The sequence below is a fragment of the Monocercomonoides exilis genome (genome assembly GCF_001643675.1).
Source record: "Monocercomonoides exilis strain PA203 chromosome Unknown scaffold19-1596985, whole genome shotgun sequence".
In the NCBI taxonomy this organism is placed as follows: domain Eukaryota; phylum Preaxostyla; order Oxymonadida; family Polymastigidae; genus Monocercomonoides; species Monocercomonoides exilis.
Window position 1 is genome coordinate 484179 of NW_027150564.1, and position 23373 is coordinate 507551.

The 23373-nt window shown below is 39.2% G+C and overlaps 6 protein-coding genes across 6 annotated transcripts; 1 reads left to right on the forward strand and 5 right to left on the reverse strand.

Annotated features, from left to right (window-relative positions):
* Positions 1-67: 67 nt before the first annotated feature.
* On the forward strand, positions 68-3002 carry MONOS_12565 (putative WD40 domain-containing protein). Its single transcript, XM_067865196.1, has 4 exons — positions 68-266; positions 318-435; positions 502-780; positions 846-3002. The coding sequence occupies exons 1-4, from the start codon at positions 90-92 to the stop codon at positions 2834-2836; spliced, it is 2565 nt and encodes an 854-aa protein (XP_067728410.1). The 5' UTR covers positions 68-89; the 3' UTR covers positions 2837-3002.
* Positions 3003-3046: 44 nt separating this feature from the next.
* MONOS_12566 (uncharacterized protein) lies at positions 3047-10228 on the reverse strand (the record flags this gene model as incomplete). Its single annotated transcript, XM_067865197.1, has 2 exons — positions 3047-9960; positions 10048-10228. The coding sequence occupies 2 exons, from the start codon at positions 10226-10228 to the stop codon at positions 3341-3343; spliced, it is 6801 nt and encodes a 2266-aa protein (XP_067728411.1). The 3' UTR covers positions 3047-3340.
* Positions 10229-12563: 2335 nt separating this feature from the next.
* Positions 12564-15365, reverse strand: MONOS_12567 (uncharacterized protein; the record flags this gene model as incomplete). The annotated part of the gene is made up of 1 exon (XM_067865198.1): positions 12564-15365. One exon carries the CDS (start codon positions 15363-15365, stop codon positions 12564-12566), a length of 2802 nt encoding a protein of 933 aa, XP_067728412.1.
* A 2246-nt stretch (positions 15366-17611) lies between these two features.
* MONOS_14971 (uncharacterized protein) lies at positions 17612-18096 on the reverse strand (the record flags this gene model as incomplete). The annotated part of the gene is made up of 2 exons (XM_067867814.1): positions 17612-17633; positions 17690-18096. 2 exons carry the CDS (start codon positions 18094-18096, stop codon positions 17612-17614), a joined length of 429 nt encoding a protein of 142 aa, XP_067728413.1.
* A 1847-nt stretch (positions 18097-19943) lies between these two features.
* On the reverse strand, positions 19944-21416 carry MONOS_14972 (Iron/manganese superoxide dismutase; the record flags this gene model as incomplete). Its single annotated transcript, XM_067867815.1, has 5 exons — positions 19944-20175; positions 20337-20603; positions 20714-20866; positions 20983-21032; positions 21092-21416. The coding sequence occupies 5 exons, from the start codon at positions 21414-21416 to the stop codon at positions 20110-20112; spliced, it is 861 nt and encodes a 286-aa protein (XP_067728414.1). The 3' UTR covers positions 19944-20109.
* Positions 21417-22213: 797 nt separating this feature from the next.
* MONOS_14973 (putative Tvp14) lies at positions 22214-23286 on the reverse strand (the record flags this gene model as incomplete). The annotated part of the gene is made up of 3 exons (XM_067867816.1): positions 22214-22596; positions 22912-22943; positions 23081-23286. 3 exons carry the CDS (start codon positions 23284-23286, stop codon positions 22214-22216), a joined length of 621 nt encoding a protein of 206 aa, XP_067728415.1.
* Between the last annotated feature and the right edge of the window lie 87 nt (positions 23287-23373).

Sequence of the window (23373 nt, forward strand, 5' to 3'; positions counted from 1 at the left end):
TATTATTTATCAACTATTTCTCATCTTGATTAATTTTTTTTGCTATATATCAAGATCAGCTTCAATATTTTTTTTTGAAGGAATAAAGCATGTCTGAAAAGCGAAACAAAAAAATGAATTCATATCTTGAATTTTCGCCACATGGTGGGACATCAAGATGTGTGACAATTGGTCGAAAGACACATTTATTTGCTACAGGAGGTGAAGATAAAAAGACACTTGTTTGGACCGTTCACCATCTTCGGAAAACAGGAAAACCATTCAAGGTTGTGAAATTTTTGTTATACTAGCTTTGTTCACCTATAGTTGTTGAACAGTCTTTGAAAGGGCATACTTCACCTGTCACTTGTGCTGTTTTTGATTCAAGTGAAGAGCAGTTAGTTTCTGGAAGTGAAGGAGGAAGCCTTAAAATGTGGAATTTGATTGAACCAAAAAGTTTGAACGAAGAATAGTTTTAGTGTTCAATGCATTTGTTTTATGAATTATTTTAAAAATTATAAGCGTCAAAATCTTTTACTCAATCTCATTTAGCTGCTGTAAAATGCGTTGCTTTCAGCCCTGACAATGTTTTTTTGGCTTCTGGATCTCAAGATACGCAAGTACGCGTCTGGGATACGGTTGAACGTAAATGCATTCAAACATTCAAGCATCATTCAAAACCAGTTAACTGTGTTTGTTTCAGTCCAGATTCTCGATTTCTTTTTACAGGAAGTGAAGATGGAACTTGTGGAGTCGTGGATTTATTCGAAGGAAAATTAGTTCACACTTTTAAGCACGACGGTACATATTATTATAATTTGATAATTTTGAATAATTCGCCTTTTTTTTTTCTTTTTAACGTTTAGGAGCTGTCACAGCGATAGCAGTTTGCCCTTCTGATTTGGTGTTAGCAACAGGAGGAAGTGATCGAGTTACGAAGTTATGGGATCTGGACTCCTTCGAGCTTTTGAAAGAACTACCACCTGAAACGACGACTATTCGATCGCTTCAGTTTTGCGGGACAGATGACCATGTGCTTGTTGTAGCATCAGAAGAGGCTGTGCGAGTGTGGAACTGGGATGACGAAGGGAGTGCAAGCAAAAGCGAAAGAGAGAAGTCCGAGAAAGATACGGAGAGCGGAGAGGGAGAAGTGAAATTGTATGATCGACTGGAAGCAAAATGGGGTGGCTGCTCAGTTGGCGGTCCAGGCACACTTGACTTCGTAGTTGGGGAGCAACATCTTCTCGGGTGCTCCATACAGCAGGGGAAAGTTACAATGTGGATGTCTCTTCTCAGAGATGTCAACCCTTGGTGCCAGTATATGGCTCATAAACAGCAAAAAAGCACTTCTCAAGAACAAAAAGCAGGATCATCTCAACCATCTTCTTCTTCTGCATCGTCTTCCTCCTCTTCATCTTCCTCTGTCAACAAGTCACTCACTCATCATTCATCTTCACACTCAATCCACTCACCAGCTCCATCTGCATCTCATTCCACAAACACTTCTGAGCCTTCATTCGCCGTGAAAGGAACAAAAGCTCTTATTCACTCTTCTTCAAATTCGAAAGTTGGTCCGTCTGCTTCAGCGGAATCATTGCATACTGCTTCAACGCAAGAAACTTCGCAAGATTCATCTGCTGAGCCAATAACAACTACAACAACAACAACCACAGCATCATCAGCTCCAAATCAACCTCATTCCCAACGAGCAATCCGTGTACAGCGGAGGATATACGGAGAATCTCCTGACTCTCCTTTCTACACCGGACCACCTGTTGAAGAGCATCAACAGCCGACAGGAAAAGGGAAAGCGCGTGCTCTTCCTTCTTCTTCACTTGTCAGCAATGATTCGTCTGCTTCGCCACGATCATCGGAGCGAGATCAGAATCCCTCTGAAGTTCCTTGCCCAGAAGTTGATCTATCTTCTTCGCAGCGTTTACGCCCTCTGTTAAAATCGAGGCTTGGTCAAACGCTGAAAGATCCGTGGGCACTTGAAGGGCAGGTTGATCTTGAAGAAGGTGATCTATCATCTGACGATGCCAACGGTGATGAAGAAGACAATATTGAAACTGGAGAAAAGAACATTGAACATGATGATGACGAGCAGATGCGCGGAAAGCAAAAACCTGTTCAAGACAGTGAAACAACGGAGAAGCCTAAACTTACAAAAAAAGAGGCATGCCAATCAGATTCAAGTGCTTCAAATGAAAGTGCTATTTGTTCTTCTTCTTCACAAGCTGAGCGAAAGGCTGTTGATAGCAATGAACTTTTCAGCAAGTTTTGTGGAGGAGAAAGCGGAACCGAAGTTGCAAGGAGCGATGAAGAGACCGTTTCCGCTATTTTGAAGAGACATAAACAAATGATGACGACAATGAATGGAAGGCTGGGAAGTATTCAGGCAGTTAAGCGTGTTTGGGAGTTAGGGGAAATGAAGATGATGTGTGAGAGCCTTGTCCGCATTGACGATGTCAGCGTCACTTGCGACATTTTAAATGAGTTGTTGAAGAAAAAAGGATTGCTAACGTTGGACTGTGCGCTTATCCTCCTTCCTCATCTGATGACCTGTTTGACGTCTGGCGTTGACAGTTATGTGAACACTGCATTGTCAGCCATTGTTATGTTTGCAAAATCATTTGGTTCGATGATCAGGCAAACGAGGAGCGCACCTGTTTCAATTGGAGTGGATTTAAGCGCTGATGAGCGAAGAGAAAAATGTGTTTTGGCTAACAGACATTTTGTCTTTGTTGCCCGAGCGCTGAAACAGCTGGCTGCACAGCGAAGCGGAGTTGCAGACTCTATCGGATTAAGAGCAAAAGAAGTGAAGAAAGTCATCGATAATTTTGCTGATTATTCATGAATTCTTTGAGCAATGGCAAATTTATATGTTCGATATTCTTCTTGAATTAAAATTGTTTTGATTTTTTGTAATATCAAATATTCTAAAGCATTTCAACTTTTCTTCTTCTCTTAGCAAGTTGACTCATAGGATTAAAGTGAATTGAAAAATGTTTGGATAAATGTTTTCGTTGTTTTTTCTTGGGCTTCGTTGTACAAAAGTTAACAGCATTACACACAATTATACATCAATTCTTTCGATGTTTCCACCTTAGAAGAAAAATTGTGAATGATGAAAAATTGTGAAAAAAAGCAGTTGCGCAGTGAATGTGTCGAAGGAAATGTTTAATAAAATATTGAAATTAATTTTCACAATAAATAAAAAAAGGCGATTTGAAAATAAAGAAATAAGTGTGATTATATGTGCACACTACAATTGAATTATAAATATTATACAACTGAATTTGATTGTTTTCAATTTTTCACCAACTATAGTTCAACAATTCCTTTTATTGAATATTCTCTTTCAACTTTCCGTTGTATCATTCCCAACTTTTGTGTACTCATTATAACAGCTCTCGTTTCTTATTTCTTCGCTTTCGCTGGCAATACATATTGCATCTGAAACAGTAAACATAATAGTATTTGAAGGAAACGCATTAATGAATTCTCTCTTCATTCTTGGAAGTGATATCCTGTCCTGCATTTGCGTATTTACACTATTTACAATAATCCCTTTCAGTCGAGATTCACAAACTTTGATTAAATCTGGTCTTTCACCATTCACAATCTTCTGTCCAGCAACCACAGCCTCATACTCCCCAAACGGGATCTCCAGCGTCAGACACTCCCACAGCATCATCCCAATTGAGAAGGAAACCGACTCCTTTGTTGCTCCCATCTTTGTGTTTATCATTAACTCTGGCGCCTTCCATCGCAGGCACTCTTTTCTATTATCATCCTCATCCTCAAATGCTGATGATGGCTGTGGCGAGTCTTTCCCATTTCTATTCACTGTGGAGCAATCAGATGTTGATGTGACAACAGTTGATGAAGAGATGGATGAAGTGTCTGAGTCTGAAGAAGAGCAGTCAGAATGCATGGCAATGCAGATCACCATGTGCTCTGAGAACAGAACAATGTGAGGACTCAGATTTTCTAAAGAAGAAAGAGGGTTTTCCATTTCGTCAAATGAGTGGAGTGCGACATTGGCCACCCAGAACAGGATCTGAGCAGCTGTCAGCTCCCTCTCTTGCAGAGTGCTAATCGCCATCTCTTTCTTCTCGTTCCTCCCATGCAGCAGCATGAAAAGTGAATCCCTCAGATCCACAATCAACTTCTCATGAGGAGATGAACATGCCATGGCATCCACTAAGTTCGACATGGATGAAGTGGTTGGGCAAAAATCCTCCCCTCGAACAAATGTGGAGTCTGAATCAGTTGAACATGTCGAAGAAATTGATGGTGATGGAGTCTGCTTTCGAATTTCTTCTTCCTCATCAACCTTTTCCAACATCCATTGAGGAATCTTGTCTGAATCTCTCCCCAGAATGTATTCTGTCGAACCACTCTCAGATAAAAGATGCTCTGATGACTCTGAGTGCTGCATATTCGTATCATATATTCTCTTTTTCATCCTCTCATCGTTCTTCTTCTCTGCCTCTCTCTCTGCTCTCCTCCATTGCTCTTCAGGTAACATTTCCATCGTAACCATCTCAAACACCTTCGGATCCTTTTTGATGTTGTCTTCCACAATTACCTCCAATTCTTCAGTCCGTCTCTTTTGCTTTTTCCACCGGACAATGAATATCACTGCAATAATTAGAATGACAAGAAGCACAAAAGCCATGATTATAACAACCAACAACCAATACAATTTCCCTTCTTTCCCTCCTTCAACAATCCTTTCGCCTCCATTTGTTTTGGGTTCACTTCTGTTCTTCAGGATATATCCTTCAGTTGATGATGGTTTATTGGTATCTCCAAACAGAATGGCCACTCTAACTTCTGCCTCCTCTCCTGCCTCACTAATTGTTTCCCTTTTCACCCTTCCTTCAACTTCCGTCTCTGACACATATCCACTCTCATCAAACTCATATTTCTCAATTAGCTTTTCATCCCCAATCTGCTTCACAACCATGAATGACAAGTTGCATGGGAGAAGAAGCTTTCCTTTAAACACAACCTCCATTTCTTCTCCCACTTCCTTAATTTCAATGCCTTCTAGAACCGGAATGAATAAATGTGATGCTCTCTCCACTGCAATTCCTTTCAATTCGCAACCTTTGTCAAGAATCCATAGAGATGAGTTTTCTTTCACTCCATCACCTCCTTTCAAACTGTCCAAACTTACAACTCCACTCTCGTGGCAAAGAATGTTTCTTCTGATAGACAAATATTTAGTGAACTTCGGAGTGTTATTCATAAAAATTCCCTGTCCAATTTTGACTTTCCCCTTCCGAATAGTAAGTCCTCCATCACTTGAATTCGCAATTGTTGTATCCGTTATCTCGCATGTGCTGTCTTTGAAGCTGATTATGGACCCGTTCCATTCGCATATCTCAAACAGTTGTGTTGCAATTCGTTCACTTTCACAGTCATTTCCATCAAATTTACACAATTCCAATCTCACATTCGGACACCATGAAACATCAATTTCAATTCCCATTTCTTCACTGCTTGAGCATTTAGAAAAACTACAATTTGTCAACTTCACTCCTCTCTCACATCCAGCAAGCATAATGCAACTTCCTGTTGTTTTATCAGATATTATTCCTTCAAAAATGCATTGAGACAAACAAAATTCATTCGTTTCATCTTCCTCAATATTCTTTATCCTGTAATACTTGTTTTCGCTTCCAGCCAAACAACTCTTCGCAAACACTGATCCTTTCTTCATTGAAACATTCTTCACATTTGTTTGGATTACTTCAATTTCAGCACTTTTCTCAATCATAACCATATCGCTTCCACAACATAATTTATAGAAGTCTGTATGAGAAATTTTATAAATGCTCCCATCTCCAACTTTAATCAGTTCCTTCATCGTCTTCAAATTATTAATTTTTGTTTCTCTCATCTCGAGTATTCCATTTGAAACCTCAAGTAATATACAGTTTATAATTCCCTCCGGAGATGTATTTGCCTCAATTGAGCTTAATTGATTCGATGTGAACTTACAAAATTCAAAAATGAGTCTTCCATCCATCTGTTTTATAACATCCTCGTGTTCGCTTTCAAATCCTTCACTAAACATAAAGGTTATGTTCTCCACATTGCACTCTCCAGAAAATGAGATCACAGATGATCTATTCCCTGTGCGTGCAATATTACTGTTCAATTGAATTGATGCTTCATCTGTGCATACTGATCTAATTTCAAGATTTGATATGAGTGTTTCTGCGCCTAATGATGCCGATTGATTAATAAGAAGGTTACGTATGAATCCCTGTTTTATGTGAGAGACTCCGTAATAAATGCTTTTGCAAGGTGTTTTCTCTGATCCGCAATTTTTTGAGTCGATTGACATTTCATTAACGAAAATCAGAGTTGCCAAATAGTGCTTTATCCAAGGAAGAATATCCACATCCGTATGCACATCATCCGTTCCCATCATCGAATTTGAAGCTTCAAGAGATGGTTGCATAAAGTCTAGCACAAATGTTGTCTCATTTATCTGTTTGTCAAATGATGCACACTTCACAAACACATCTCTTCCCACCCACGCATCATTACCACTGAATCGGCACATGTCCATCTGGAAAGGTAAACTTTCTCCCATATCTCTTAAACTACCAATTCTTTCTTTATTATCGCAATTGATCATCATTCCTCCACCACGTCCATTCTGCCAAGAACACATGCATTCTGCAAACATACATTCCTGAAAACTCACATGTGAATTCAAGCATTTTGCTCGAAGTCCAATTCCTCCTCCTTCTTCACTTTCTTCACACTTACAGCTCCTAAATCCGCAAAGCTTCATTACAAAATCCACTTCAGCAAATTCTTTCACTTCCATCACAACTGGGCCTTTTTCTTTTCGATTAACTTCTGAAAAATTTGACGATTCGATCATCACATTACTCAATTCTTTCTCATCTGTTTCATCTTTATTCGTTTTCACTCCTTTTGCATTTTCTTCTTGTTCAATTGTCCCTTGTTCAATAGATAATATGCTCTTCATTGATGTACTCACATTTGAAAATAAAACTCCTTTCATAACTGCACAACTTTGCTCGGATCCCATAGCAGCAAATCCTCTTCCAAGGCACGAATTCTTCACTGTGCAGTTCTCCATCTCTAGTCTTCCATGTAGTGCATCGATCACGAGCAAACTCCATATTTCTTCTTCGTTTGTTAATATTTCCAGCAAGCAATTTTCCAGTCTTAACATTGATTCTTTTGACATCAAACACACAAATGATGAACAAATTGCACACTCTGGTTCGATTCTAACTTCTAAGTCTCCAAATGAAAGCATAATACCACAAGAAATAGCAGGCTCTCCAAATCTCCATTCTCCTCTTCCCATTTTTAATCCTTCTTTTTTTTCTTTTGCACCTTCATTTCCGATAATATCCAATCGTGGCAATGCATCATTTGATAATAACAGTATCTGTTTTTCTATTGAAACTTCTGAGAGAATGATCACTTCGTTAATTTTCGATGGTTCAGATGGGGCAGCCCACACATCAATAATCTTATCCAAATTTCTACATGGGACAATTAGATATCCACATAAACTGAAATCTTCTCCCTTTGTGCCATCCACATATCCTGTTCCACTCATATTATTCCACCAATATATTATAAGCGGAATGACATATCTGTCTCCTGTAGTCTCTCTTTCAAATCCATTAGCAACTTCCATATCCTCTAATTCATTATCATTCAATTCCCATTCAAGATCCTTCCTTGCAAATGCACTATCCAATCTCTCTCCACACATAAATATTTTTTTCCCCTTCCAGCCTTCCCACCCACTTGTACTTAGTTCCACAACTCTCAGGCCTTCAATAGTATCTCCAAAATCAACAAACACACCTCCTCCAATTCCTTTGATGCTTCCTTCATCATTTGCGGCAATCTCAGCATTTTCATCCCATTCGATAAATTCACATTTTTCCAAAACTAATATTCTCTCCTCACCTCCTTCTCCGTTCACCCATATGGCTATTCCTCCTCCTGCTACAACTTCTCTGCATTCTCCTCTTCCACTACACGAGCTTCGAATTGTGCAATTCGTAAAGCGTATGTGAGAACCAACTCCTTCAATTCTTCCTTCATCGTCAATCTTACCAACTTTCATCAACCCTCCATCTCCATTCACCCTATTAAAACCATTTATAACGCAATCATCCATTGAAACAGTCCTTCCATCATTTATCTGAATGGCTGATCCTTTTTCAAACCATCCTTTGTCTTCAAAGATGCACTTTATAATAATCAAATCTCCTCCACACACTTCTATCAAGCTCATCTTTATCCACTTTTCATCTTCTTCTTTTAAACCTTCTCCTCCATTTCTAAACTTATACCAGCATTCTTCGACAAGAAGAGATTTTTTTGATCTTATAAATACTTCTCTTCCATTCTGCATCTTCCTTGGAAGTACAATCTCAACATCACGCATCTCAGTCTCTCCAATGCAACTTATAAATCCGGAGCATGTCAAAGTCTCTTCATCATTCACTTGCATTCTCTTTGCATGTCTTTCCATCCCTTCAATTTTACATCCGGTCAAAGGAATAGATAGCTCCTTGACAATTGTTGTGTTATGAACTATTTGCAAAACATTTATCTTCTCGTCTATTCGATTTTCAGTTGCAAAATTTATCGTTAAGCATGAAAACCATTTATATCCACAGAGTTTGTGGTCAACTCCATTCTCTGCATCCACATGCACACTTTCACTCATTTCCTTTCCATATACATACAAAGGAATCACCACTTCGCCTTGTTCCTCCTCTGGGTTTTCCTCTACACCACTCAATAGTGACACATCTGTTGGTTCTGCCTCCCACATTACAAATTTCATTGTTTCTTTCCCTACGACATTTCCAAGCTCCACTATTCCTGTACACCTCATAAACATATCCTTCCCAGTCCAAGCTTCATTATCATTTCCAAAAGCAATATCTTCCATCTCAATATCCACACTTTCCTCCTCCACCTTTATGAATAAACCCCCTCCGACTCTTTTCCTTTCACCTCCTTGAATCCCTCCAGCAACGCATCCTCTCATTCCAATGGATCCATCTTTCCCCATTATCATCTTTCCATCCCCGCTCATGTGTAAACTCATTCCACCTCCATCTCCTTCTCTGCATATGCATCCTGAAAAAGTTTCATTATTTATTCTAAGTTCTTCTCCAGCTCCAATCTCGCTCTCCAATACGCATCCACTCCCACGATCCCTCTCTATTCCATCAAATACGCATCCATTCACAACAATTTTTGAAATTTCATTTCCAATCAGTGGCACTCCACTCATTATCACTCCCCGTATCTCACAGTTTGTAATCTTTAATTCGCCAAAAATTATCTCGAATATAGAGCATTCCATTTGCATAACTCCCTCATTTTTCCACTCTATCCCACACTTCTCTAACATGCATGCTCCTTCGTTCTGCTCAATTCTTAACACTCGTGACTTTGGACTAGCATTCTCACCCAGAATAATATTCATATTGCTCATCGTCATCTCGCCTATTGTTATTTCAATCAAACTTGTACAGTCCAATGCTATGCTTTCCATTTCACATCTACCGCCTGAACTATGACTCTCACCTTTAACTGTAACAGTCATGCTTCCAATATTTACACATCTCTCAATACTCTTCTCCTTAACAATAATAGTGTTTGTTTCAGTTCGACAAGGATTTCCGAGTGTAATTGTGAAACCAATTGTCTGACATTTTAAATTTTCTGATCCGCATGTCCATTTATTTTCTCCTATTACACCATCAACAAAAAATTCTTCCCAAAATCCATTCACCCAATTGTCTCTTATTCCAGAGCCTTCAATATAAATCAAGGATGTGATCTTTTCAGTCAGAGATCGACACCATTTCACATTCTCTTCCTTAACAAGCTTTGATTGAACATTTGCAATGAATATATCCTGTCCCTCTTGTTCTTCGGCTTTGTTGTTTTTAAAATAACAAAAAAGCAGAGCTTTTATTGATAAAGCAGCATTTTCTATGTATGATTGAGAAGTATAAGATAAACCTCCTCCTGGAAGATTTGATGTTGAACAAGAATCAAATAAACAATCACTAATATTTACTGTTGCATCAAATCCTATCATTAGCCCTCCTCCTCCTCCAGTTGGTGTCAGTCCCATCGTCGAACATTCTCTGAACACAATTTCTGAAATGAAATCTTTTGTTGTTAACGATCTAATATGCATTCCTCCACCTCCAAAATAATCTTTGCATTTAACAAACACGCATCTTTGATAAGTGTGGGTTGATCCCTCATGCGTTAATAAACCTCCGCCCCACCCATTTAATCCTGTACAATTCTCGAAATATGAATCCAATACCTCATGAATACCCCTGTTATTCAAACGAATCCCTCCTCCATGAACATTGGCTGTGCCATTCACAAATGAACAGTTTTGAATAAGGCAGTCACCTTCTCCATTGTAGTTAATGCATCCTCCTTGTGTTGCTGAAAGATTTGTGAATGAATTCCAATCAAATACACAACTTGTTCCATTTATTTGTTGAGAAGAGTTTACTGGATTTAAGTAATGTGGAACAGATGTTCTTGAATTGTCAAATGAAGAGTTAAACACTTTGAAACTGCCATATTGTGTATCAAGTCCTCCAATAATTGCGCTGTTCAATGGATTATCCACTCGATAAAAAATGCAATTATTTATTTTTGTTGTTCCTTTCGTTTCAAAATGAAAGTAGGTTTTTTCTCTTTCATTCCGAATTCTGTTTAAACAAAAACTGATATTTATAAAGTCACAATTCTCTATCACAACAGAGCCCCAGGTGCTGCATCCGGTAAATGGTTTTCTTCCTTCCAACTCCAGTAATGAAAAACACGAGCTGAATATTCCCATTCCCCATTCTTCGGATCCATCTTCTAATAGATATTTATTATTACATAAGAGGTTCTTGCTTTTTGCAAATGAAATATTTTTCAACTCAATATAGCTTTCTTTTGCATAAAATAATCCATTTCCTATTTCCTCATTTCGACAATTGCTTTCTCCTTTGATTTCGCACCGTTCAACAATAATCACAGAATTATTTGTTAGCTTCGCTGCATGATTGTTGAGAATTGATAAAAATGAAAGTTGTTTGGTGTTTAAAGATGAGTTTCTCAAAATCATGATTGTACTAATTGCGCTATTCGTTTTGAATGCATTTTGCTCTCTTGATTTCTCGTAATCGTGACAATAAAGAAATCTGTTACTATCGTTCATTTCTTTTCCTTGTATTATCTTTCGCTTATCTTCGATCGATGATTTGTTTCTCTCAATGAAATAAGTGTAAATACTTTCTGATTCATTAATTTGCTCAACATTGGAAAATACTTCCTTTAGAAATAGAATGATTAATAACTTAAGAATTGAAGTTTGTAACATTCTTCAGTAAAATATCAGTATGGGGTACAATATTGATTCGTAAACAACTTTAAATTTTTCGATCACGAGATTAAAATGCAATTAATATGTAGTGACGTTCAATTTCTATTACAAAATATTGTAGTATCAATCGTTGATCAAACAAATATATTATTAAATGAAGCAATATTTAAAAATAAAAAAAAATGAAAATAATCAAAAAAAATTATTTGTGGTTAAAAATTATCTGAGATAATTGAAAAATTTTCCTCAAAAAGATATAAAAGATCGCATTGATAGAACGCAGTGAGCAGGATTTGCTCCGAAATAATGAGTTTGATCTTAAATTATGGGTGGTTTGAGTGAAAAACTTCGCCCTCCCAAATGACGTGGAAAAAAGGGCGAGATGAAAAAACAAAACAATAGCATTAAAATTTAATAATAATAAAATAAAATAATGCATTGTCCGCTTCACTTCACCACCAACTTCGCCTTTTCGCCTTGGTCACGAAGACCAGAGGGCAGGGGGCATTGCCCCTCGGAGCTTTCTCCTGCAGTCAGTGCAGGGATCCGGTGAGGCGAGTATTCTGGTCGGAGCAGAAAGAAAAACCACTCTCGCTTCCGCGAGGCGTGGAAAAGAAAACTGCGTGTATTATGCTCTGCCTCCCACTCTTCTGCTGCATCAGCAGAGCAACCCCAATCATCACACACTGCATATTAAATATTCAATTCTTCTCTGTAAAAACAATAATAGTCTTGTAAAGGAGTAGGATCATGCTTGAACTTTTTATTTATTTCCACGTTTCTCAAAAAAGGTTCTTGGTGCACATTAATATCTTCGGGCGGTTGATCTCTTCCTCTATCCTTTTATATCTCGCCCTTTTTCTCGTCATATTCCTCCAAATATGTTTCTCTCTTACGCACCCAGCCGCATGAGTCTCTCCATCCGCGTTAGTATTATTTCGGAGCAAATCCTGCTCACTGCGTTCTATCAATTCGCAATAGAGCGAATATACGAACGCAAGGAGCAGGTTTGCTCCTCAATAATGAGTTTTGAAATCCCTCGTTCTCTTCTCTCCTCTGATCTTAAACCCTCCTGCCTAGCACCTTGTCGTGCGGCGGATGAACAGAGGGACTGCGGATGAAGGTGCGGCCTCTATCCCTACTCCCTCCCCCTCTTGCTCTGTTTTCGGGGGGTTCTCGATCGGGTCTTCTGTACCTGAGCGGGCATGACAATTTGTCCTATGCTTCTCTCTCCGCGTTTCCTCCGATCGGTCTCGAGTTTCTTCTGCAAGGCAGGTTGTCTGCCCTCCGCCAGCTCCATGATGCTGCGGGGAATTATGGAAGGTGTCTCATCACCCCTGGTGGGTTGTGTTATATCGTCCTCATGATGCGAACTCTTCTCTCGAGTCGACCCTCGTCTCTTCAAATTCTTTCTCTCGCTCGTCTCCGCTTCTCCCCCGGATTGTGATGTTTCTTCCGGATACTCCTTTGTTTCAGATTCTGTATTCTCATTTGAAATCTCTTTTCCTTTGCTGTCCTTCTCAGACTTTCCTCCCTTCTCTGCCAGGGGTACTGGGCCACCTATTGTCTCCAGGATCCATCTCGTGTCCTGAACTGGTAACACGGTGTAATACTCCTGGGCTGCTCTAGAGCCTGGCGCCCATCTCGCGTACGCATTGATTGCTTTCCAATCTGCATCTTGTTGTCTTGCTAAGTGTGTTATCACAGCGTGTCTTATCGAGTACGCGGTAAATGTGTCGTGTATTCCGTTCTCTCTCAGGACAGCCACTAATTCTTCTTTGATCCTCTGCAAGTTTGCAGGTTGCCTCCCCCTGAGATCGAACCACACATGTTCGTCTCTAAAGGTTGTCTTTATATAATCCATCCAGCGTTGGAGCGCTACAACCGCATCGATACGTGGGTTCGGATGCTTATTTATAATAACCTTAACAGTCTCTCCCCCTGATGTTTTCGTTCGTCCTTGTGTCTGGACTAAATCCTCTTTAAGTATCGTTGTCCCTCTTCTCATCCTCTCCAGCTCTGCTGGTCTTAACGCACCAAATATCATAGTTAAAATTAGAGCCCTCCTTTGGAGGGTCTGTGGGTCTTTCATATCGTGAGTGGCCTCAGCCCATTTCGTGATGATTGTCAAGTCCCACATCGATTTGTATCGTTTGCCTCTTCTTGGTTTCTCCCCCACATAGGTCTTTAGAAATGTCTCTATGTCTTTCACGTCAACCTTAGTCTCTCTGAAGAGGTTAATAGAATCCAGCACCTTCCGTACTGTCTGATTTATCACTCCACTTGAGAGGTTTGTATTCGCAAGTGTTTCGATGAACTCTGCCATAATCCATTTAGCATCTTTCGTTGTGAGGGGGTCAGTGTCATCCATGCTCTCCTTATCAAGGAATTGTTTGAATCTTCGCAGGGCTCTCCACGTATCTCTCTCACTCTTCTGATTTCTAAGTATTGCTGCTGCTATGTCTTTTGCTCCAACGTGTTCTCCCCATGTTAAGAAGAGGTCTCTCCCCTGAATATTCTCTTCTCCAGTATAACGCTTATTACCTCTCCTGGGGGTAATTTCCAGCCTTCCCTTCTCATCTTCGTTCCCGGTGTCATGCACTCCTGAAAGGTCCCCAGGGTCTTTGTCAAATGCCCAGGCTGCAGTAGCGGGGTCCAGGTCTGCCCCCGCCAGTCTGGCAGAATCAGAATCGTTAGTTCCCTCTGGGCTTCCTTCATCTTCTCTTTCAACACACGTCCAATATTTCTCAGGAACGGGTGGACTAGCACTATCTCGTTTCCTTGCATTTCTCTCCCTCTCTTCTTTCTCAGAGAGGATAGTCTCCAAGAACATCCGCAGGGCACTGGCGCAATCGGTTCTGAAATTGTTTCTAGTGTTTTCGGTGCGATTGTCTGTAATATCTCTGCAACTTTCTCTCCCTTCAGTGCGTAGTCCGGCTTCTTCGCCATCCAGCTGAGTGTATCTGCTTCTGTGTTTTGTTCTCCCGGGAAATGTTCCGTCTGTGTTGTAATGTCCAGGCTGTTCAGCTTCTTCTCTAATGCTCTCAGTGTTGGGATGAGTGATGGCGCTCCCCTCTTCTTCTGTATTGTCCATCTGGTGGACATGTTGTCTGTCTTCAGACGAATATGGTCTATCTTCTGTTGTTGCAGCCATGCTTCCTTTTTCTCTTGAGCCCTCAACACTGCCCTGGACTCCATCTCGTTTATTGCAAGCGTGCTTTCCTGGAGGGCCCAACTCCCGTGGACATATATTTTCTCCTCTTTGTTCTCTGTTGGTATTGTTAATACTGCACCCCATCCCAGCTCCGAAGCGTCCGTTGTTAGCTCTGCTGGTCTGTTCCTTCTCCTCAGACTCCTTGGTCTGTTCTCTCGCAGAGTTTTCCTCCAATGTGTTAATTCTCCTAACATCATTGGGTTGGGTATCACTGTCCCGTTCCAGCCTCCGCGGGCTATTGCATGCCTCAGCACGTATTGCATGCGCTTCATCCACAAGCTCGCTGGTGGGTGTTGTAACCTCACAAAATTCAGCCTCCCGAGGGGTGCTGCTAAGTCCCTCGTCTTTTGTCTCCTTCTTTCCTTTGCATGTGCTATCCATTTTCGCACATCCTCCAGGAGCAGCACTCTCTTCCTTTCTTGGAGCTTCACTTCCATTTTTTCCGAGTTCCAAAGCAATCACAGGAACTCCACGCTCCTTGCGGGTTCTAGCTTCAGCTTCTCCTCCGACAGTATCCAGCCCAGATTTCTCAGGAACTGGGCTATCTCCTGTGAGATCGATCTCAATGCATCCCTGTCTGGGTGCATGAGGAGGATGTCGTCCAGATATATCACCAGCTTTACCATCCAATGTTCTCTGATATATGACGCTGCCCGTCTCATTATCTTCGTGAATACTCTGGGCGCGTCCTTTGCTCCAAATGGCATCCCCACGTAAGTGTAGCATTGCTTTTGGAAGCTGAAGCACAGAAAGGGACTGAACTGCTCGTCCACTTTGACATGTTGATAAGCACTCGATATGTCGAGCGTGGTCATCCAATCGTTCTCCTCCAGGAGTTCCACAACTGTCTCCTGGGAATCCATCTTGAAGTGTTTCCCTAGCACTTCCTCGTTTAAAATTCTGCAATCCAGGATCTTTCTCCACTTTCCGTTCTTCTTCCGGACCATAAATGTCGGGTTGAACCACTTTACCTCCGACTCCTGTATGGGTTTCACCACTCCTTCTTTCACTTCCTCCTCTAAGAGGGATAAATAATTGTTTGTCATCTCTGTTGTTCCCCGAAATTCTTGTCTGTGTTTTCTCTCCTCGAGTGAGATTGGGGATTGGGGACTCATCCATCGTGCTTTAATACCACGGCTCACTAATTTGTCTCCCCCAATCTTCCTCCACTCGTTCAGCCTGTTCACCAGTCTCCCAGGAAGTGGCTCCTTCGGTGGTCCCACTGCTACGCAACTCCCCACTTCTGGTGTCCTTTGACCAGTCTGTATCTGTGCGGTCTCTTTCCCTTCGAGAGTATCTGCAGTAGCTATCTTCCAGCTCTCCTCCAGGGCGCTCCCAATTAGGGACTCGATAACAGTCCCAGAAGCTCTCAAGGCTCTCTTCACTACCTCCCTCTCGGGTTCCTGATCGTTCATCTGTACTGTCCCGTGGGGATATACGGAGTCTTCCTCTGTGTTTTCTCTCCTTGTTCCCCTCTCGCAATCTATCGAGCTTTCTATCTCTATCCTCTTCTTTTGGTCGGAAGAGCTCAATGCCTCTTCGTTGCTCTCGCAGACTTCCCAGGGTTCCTCCCCTGTGCTTGTCTGTCTATTGATTGGGACCTCCCGTAGTACTGTCATTCCCCTGAACTCTGACAGCGTCATGTCCGTCCATGTCTCGCGGCGAAGCGCGGCTCTCTCTTCTCTCTCTGTCTCGCGGCAAAGCGCGGCTCTCTCTTCTCTCTCTGTCTCGCGGCAAAGCGCGGCTCTCTCTTCTCTCTCTGTCTCGCGGCAAAGCGCGGCTCTCTCTTCTCTCTCTGTCTCGCGGCAAAGCGCGGCTCTCTCTTCTCTCTCTGTCTCGCGGCATAGCGCGACTCTCTCTTCTCTCTCTGTCTCGCGGCAAAGCGCGGCTCTCTCTTCTCTCTCTGTCTCGCGGCAAAGCGCGGCTCTCTCTACTCTCTCTGTCTCGCGGCAAAGCGCGGCTCTCTCTTCTCTCTCTGTCTCGCGAAAAAGCGCGGCTCTCTCTTCTCTCTCTGTCTCGCGGCAAAGCGCGGCTCTCTCTTCTCTCTCTGTCTCGCGGCAAAGCGCGGCTCTCTCTTCTCTCTCTGTCTCGCGGCAAAGCGCGGCTCTCTCTTCTCTCTCTGTCTCGCGGCATAGCGCGGCTCTCTCTTCTCTCTCTGTCTCGCGGCAAAGCGCGGCTCTCTCTTCTCTCTCTGTCTCGCGGCGAAGCGCGGCTCTTTCTACGCCCACTGGCTCGTACCAGAAGCTGTTCCTGCTGCTGATTCTCCCTGTGTCCTCGGGGAGGCTGGAGGAAGGGGGACTGTGAACGAGGGGGCTCTCCCAGCTGTTGCTGGGGCCTGTTGTGGTCGAGTTTGTGTTGACCTCCTTCTTTGTTTGAAATTTGAGAAGCTTCCTTCGAAACCTTGCTTCTGGAATTGTCTGTAGGCAAAACCTTGAGCGTTCCTGCCTGTGCTGTACCTCCCTGAGCGCCCGCCCCTGACTGGGGCGAGGCCGAAGGTTGTGGGAGAAGCGGGGGATGCTCCATATCCTGGAGCATCCCCCCCTGGACGAAAAAAGCTGGTGCTATCCACCAGTCTCCTGAAACTCTCTGGGATGTCCTTGGACATTCCCCCGTCCAGAAAACACTTCACGTTCTCCCAGCTTGACTGAGGGATAACTTTCAGCAAGTTTATGCGGCTAATACAGTCTGCTATTAGGGCGTACGCGCAAAAGAGCCCCCTCAGTCGCTCTTTCTCTTCTTCCTCTAGGCGCGTCTTTTTCAATTCTCTTGTAGTGAGGGCTGCAATCGCCTTCGCGGCTTCAAACCCCGATTCCAGGGCGGGCTGAAGCAGCTCGATAACCCGAGCGGCTTCTGGAGAGTCTTTTCTTCCCTCAGCAGTGACCCCCGTCACTGCTAAGGCGTTCCAACTGATGTCAGTGTGTCTTGTAAAAAAGTTCTTCTCCGTCTCCGGGATAAAGGTATTCAGGATATCATCATTTATTCTGATAGATCCGGCTTTGCAAAAGTCCATGAATCTCTTCAGTTCTCCTGCTTGTCTCCTAGGCGTTAACCATTCGTCTGGGAAAATTCCCAAGAAATCTTCGGATCTATCTTGCTCTTCTTCCCGCTTTTCTGTGTTTTCGGAATCGCTCTCGCTGGTTTCTACATCGTCCCATTTCTTCATCTGGTTACGACCGCGACTGCCCCTCAATCGCTGTCTGTGTCTCTTCTTTGCGATCATCTCTGTGTCATCAGATTCGGACTCAGATTCGCTTGATCCCGATAGAGATCTTCCTCTTGGTCGTTCCCTCTTCATCTTTCTCACTGGTAATATTCCTACTGCTCCCGAGCGGCTCGGAACTGCTCGACTTCTCGCCATTTCCTCAATCAAATTTTCTACTCTTGAAAGTCTAATTGCAAGATCAAATCCTCTGTCCTCGCTGTTACTGGTTTCCATTCTAACAGGATCCTGTGTCATTATTACTGCGGACAATGGTGTGTAACAAAGGTTTATTTGTTAGCGAAGTTTGATCTTAAACCACCCATAATTTAAGATCAAACTCATTATTGAGGAGCAAACCTGCTCCTTGCGTTCGTATATTCGCTCTATTGCGAATTAACTATGAAATAATTATTAATATTTCGAAAAATTAATCTTTTGCATACTCATGCTTTGTTTCTTTTTGAAATTACCTGATTTAAATTATTTCAATAATTCTTCGAAGGAAAAGTATAATTCAGTTGAATCAAATGAATAAGCAATTCAATGGCGCAAATTTTAGATTTCTGTATTTTTCTTTTGAAATTTTTAAATTGACTTTTTCGTTTAACAATCTCGAGTCTGAAAGAGCATTTTATATGTTTAAATCCAGTTGGGTGGAATTAGATTGATTCAAATTCTGCTGGCAGGCAATATTGCATTTTTGTTTTTTCGTTGACGGATTGTTTTCTTTTCTTGTGTCTTTTTCGATTTATTTGTTGTCTTTGTGTGTTACTCATCAAATAACTTTATTATTTGATTATTGAATTGAATGTTCTGAATAGAAAATTAATCATATAAATATTTTTGAAAAATTAATCATAAAATATTAATCATAAATGTGAAAAAAGCAAACTTCAATTGAAATCAAGGATCTCACAATATCTTATGTTGAATTATTTTTCTGATGAAATTCTTTATTTGAAGAAAATGAAATTTGTTCTGCTTAAAGAACTCATGAAATATCCATTGTACAAGTTCAATTCCCTTTTAAGATTTGCGGCTTCAAGCATTGAAATTGTTTTGACAATGCTCGTATCATCCCACATCCTCTCATCTTTTTTCTTTAAAAGCATTCCAATTTGCATCCCATAATATTTGAAGAAAACCAATTGGTATTTCAGTCATATAGCTATGATGTTCTTAGCATTTTATTATGGGGGCTAAATTGTCCAAAAATCTGATGGGATGGGTCATCCTCAAGCCTATTGCTCAAAATCTTCAAAAAAAATATTCGCATGAAATTAAAGCAAAAATGGAATAATGTGTGAATATATGAATATAAAAACTTCATGCAAATTTGGGCTCGATATGGAATTCCTGTAAAAACTTAAGAAAAGTCATTTTCTGACATTTTCCTTGAGCCGCTCTGTAAATTTCGTGAACAGCCTTACTCTTCCCATATCTGCTTCAATGCTCACTGTCTAGTTGCTAATTCCGCAACAAAGTTGCAAGTCCAGTAGCTCCAGCCTCAAATAAAAAAAGAAAGGCAAAGGAAAGATGTGCCGAAGCTATTTCGCCTAAAAGTATTCCACAATTGAGTTGCTTTAAAACTGCTTATAGATTACGTGTGAATATTGAATAATGATGATTTCGCAATAAAGGAAGAATATCCTCCAATGCGTTCAAAAAAGACTTCTTGAATTGATTTTGTTTTTCTCTTTTTTCTTATGGGGCAATGTTTTTTTCATAAGTTATTTATTTATTGAAAACATTCAAAAAAGCAAACAAAGCCATGAAACAAGAAAAAACATTTGGGACGAAAATTTTAGCAAATTGAATTATATTTCTATCGCTTTTTTCTTCAATTTTTCTGTAAAATTATTTTATTATTATTATTTACAATAATTCATTTGAATGCTAAACTTGTAATTATTTAATATAGAAAATTGTTGGTACAAAGCATGGTTTTTTTGCAAACAAAACAATTTCCCAATCTCAGGTTCGATAATCCATTTAGCACTTCAAATTGATTATAAATTTATTTTCATAACAAAAAAATGAGTTGAAATTGGAAATGAACAAACAATGTTAATCACTTTTCCTATTGAAAGGTTCAAAAAAAAATTTTAAATATTTAAGTCATTCAATTATTTTTTCAAAATTAAATTTGACAATACTTTGGAAAAAATAAATATTTTGAGAAGTGTTAATTTCTAAAAAAAAAAAAAAAAGAAAGAAAGAAAGAAAAAGTTTTTTTTATTGTGAGTGTTGTGATATATTTTGTATCCTTTACGCTTCACTTTTCTGCTTTTTCTTTTTTATAATTTTGAGCCCTCCGTCAAGTCTTTTTTGAACCTAAAAACAAATTAAATGAATAATTTGAATAATAATTTAAAAAAATATTTTTTTTTATAATTAATATGAATTTGCGAAATACATGTGCATTTGGATTTTTGAAAATACATGCATATTAACAAAATTAAATTCTAACATTAAAATCCAAAACAAAAACAAACCATCTTCCAGTCGATATGCCTAACATAATTTGTAAGATATTCCTTTCTCCCTGTAATTCCAAAATCTCTGATAAACCCATGTTCCCACATATCAATTACCAATAAAGGATGCAAAGTTGCAATTGCAGAAATATCATTTCCATTTAAAAATCCAAGAAGCAATTCTTCTGTGTCGTAGTTAAGAAGAAGTGTAATCCATCCAATTCCTCCATCATTTTGGCCAAGCTCAATTATGTCCGACTGTAATGCCTGTATAGATTTACCGTACTGATATTAAAAAAAAATAAGATACATACAAAAACAAGCAACACAATTATAGTTTGTGGGGAATGTTGTTAAAAAATTAAGCATTCTTTGAATGATATCATTAAACATACATGTTCTTCAACAAAACTCTTCAATTTATCAGATGGCTCAGTCGCATTTGGATTAGTGTTCATGAAAAACAATTCATGAAGAACAATTACTGCATATTCATAAGCAAGTCTTCCATTCACATCTTGTAACTGCTGCTCCGATAGTGCAGGTTCCTATTGAAAATGTTTTCATGACATTTGACAAAACATTTTCATCAACCATGAATTATTTGAAATCAAAATCGTGATTAAAACATATAAATAAAAAAAATTTTTTTTGTTCATCATACATGTGATTCACTGAGGAATCGCCTTAAAGCATTAAACGATGCAACACTTGCTACAAATGTTTTTTTGGAAAAGACTAAATAACGAAGCTTCACAATAATAAAAGAAAACCCTCATAAAGTTTGAAGTGATCATTAATTGTTGTCAAAGACATGGCAGAGATCGGTCCACTTTGAAGATTTTTCAAAATAAATTGTTGAGGTTTATAAGGAGTAACTTCAGTTTTTGCCTGCATTGGTTTTAACAGCCTGGAGTGACCCTGATACTTTGCATTATCTAAGGCAGGATCTTTTTCATAAAATGCACTAATGCATGCTTTTTTCATTTCCGCAGAAATTGAACTTGAAGGTTTTAAGTCCATTTGCGCTTCATGAGATATGCATCGGATGCTTAACAAAAGCAATGAAAAATAGCGCAAGAGCAATAAAAGTCTCATGAATAATCAGTCTAATGAAGCAATGGATCTCTGGAAAAAATTGCTTAAAGCTGTAGAAAAAAAACGCGTCATGATCATCAAATATCTTTCCGTTGCATCCTCATAACATGAAAAATGCTTTTCATTACAGCAAATAGTTACAAGTGATTTGAAAAAATAACGCTTTCCTCAAAAATTGAACAGAATTTTGATAATGACAAAATGTTTATAATGGCTCAATTTATCAGAAGTTAAGTGAAAATTGCATAAATTGTTATTCTCAGAATAATTATTTTTTTATTTTTTTCAATCGCTTTACAAATTCATTTGTAAAAAACAACAATCATAAAAATTATAACTAAAATAATAAAAAGACATATCAAAAATTTCTTGAGTTTGCTATTCTTTCAAATTTAATATCATTTTCACACATTGACAAGCGAATGAAAAAACGCTACATTGTTTTTGAACAAAATCAAATCTTTATAATTATTATTATTAGTATTTTTTATTAGAATAAAAATTGCAACCATCCCTGATGCATTACGTTTTTCTATTGCTTGTGAAAGTTTTTCAGATTGCAAAAAATAGTATAGATAAAACATCATGCATATAATAACAGCATTCTTAGAAATTTCATATTCTTTGAAATTCAATTTCTCAAAAAAAGTGCAATGAATCCTCTGCAACCAAACACATTAAAACAAGATGAACCAATTGTTCAAAGGAAAAGCAAGGTGTTAAGTAATATTATAAAATATAGAAAAAATAAACATCTACAAAATTTTTCAACACTATCAATAAATAATTAAGGACTTTTATTCAATTGGCTCAATCATTCGAACTGGTCTTTCAGGGAATTTTGATCCACCTTGGGTAACATATATATGCTCATAAAGAAGCTTAACTTTTTGCCCAGGTGTCAAAGTCCTAATTTGAGCAATAATTGCAGGATCTTGTTTGTCTTCGTCGGCATCTGCCTTCAACGAAACATAAATCATTGTTTGTTCTTCGTCCCCGTACTCGCCAAGTTTTTCATAATGTTCATATTCATCAACTTTGAAAAGTCCGATATCAGTTGCATGTCCACAGCGATCAGGGCATAAGGATGTCATAAAGCGGCAAGGCTGGTGCTTAATGCCTTGGAATGTTGCTTTCACGCGATGCACTGATAAAACATCAAAAGTACGTGTCTCCATATCTGTTAAAAATGTTTATTTCGTTAATTGATCTTTTCGAACCATTACATACACGAAAATGGTCTCGAAGAGTGGGAATTCCAAATACGATGCCTTTTTGCAATAAACAATCAATTTTAACATTTATAATTTGGAAATAAAACATTTAAGTGAAGTGAAGTGAAGTGAAATGACATTTGATGAAGATGAATTCTGAAAGTTGAAAGCTTCAAGAAAGCGAGCATAATCATAAAATAGTTTCCTCTTTTATATCTTATCATCATTTTTTAGAAAAAATTCTATCGGCATTTACTGCAAATCCAGGCGTTGGAGTGTACAAGACAGTCGGAATTGTTGGAAGATGAATATCCTTTCAAAAAAGAATTAAAAAAAATACATATTAATAACTTAAAATGAATCATTACAAACTAATTCTCTTGATATTTGTGTAACGACTCTTCAAAAAATAAAATGTTAAAAATGCAGAAAATATTTCCAGAAACACACTTTTTTCCCGCAGAATAACACTCATTCAATTGCTCCAGCACCAAAACAATATCTTTCATTTGTGACTTCAATTTGTCTCTCAGAGCACTTGTTTGATTGCGCTCAATCAAAGGAAGGCCCGCAAGTTGAATGTATTGGTTCTCCAAAATATTAAACAATGCTTCAAGATGTGTGACCAAAAGAGATAACTCTTGTGGATGATCCATATGACAATTGTTTAAAGACGATAAAAACAATGATATTTAAACGTGCAAAATAAAAATTTAAAAAAACGAAATATTCAAAAAAACGAA

Coding starts and splice junctions, on each gene's coding strand:
- MONOS_12565 (XM_067865196.1), top strand. CDS start 90: ATGTCTGAAAAGCGAAACAAAAAAATGAATTCATATCTTGAATTTTCG. Junction 436..501: donor GAATTTGATTGAACCAAAAA/GTTTGAACGAAG, acceptor AAAAATTATAAG/CGTCAAAATCTTTTACTCAA. Junction 781..845: donor TCACACTTTTAAGCACGACG/GTACATATTATT, acceptor TTTAACGTTTAG/GAGCTGTCACAGCGATAGCA.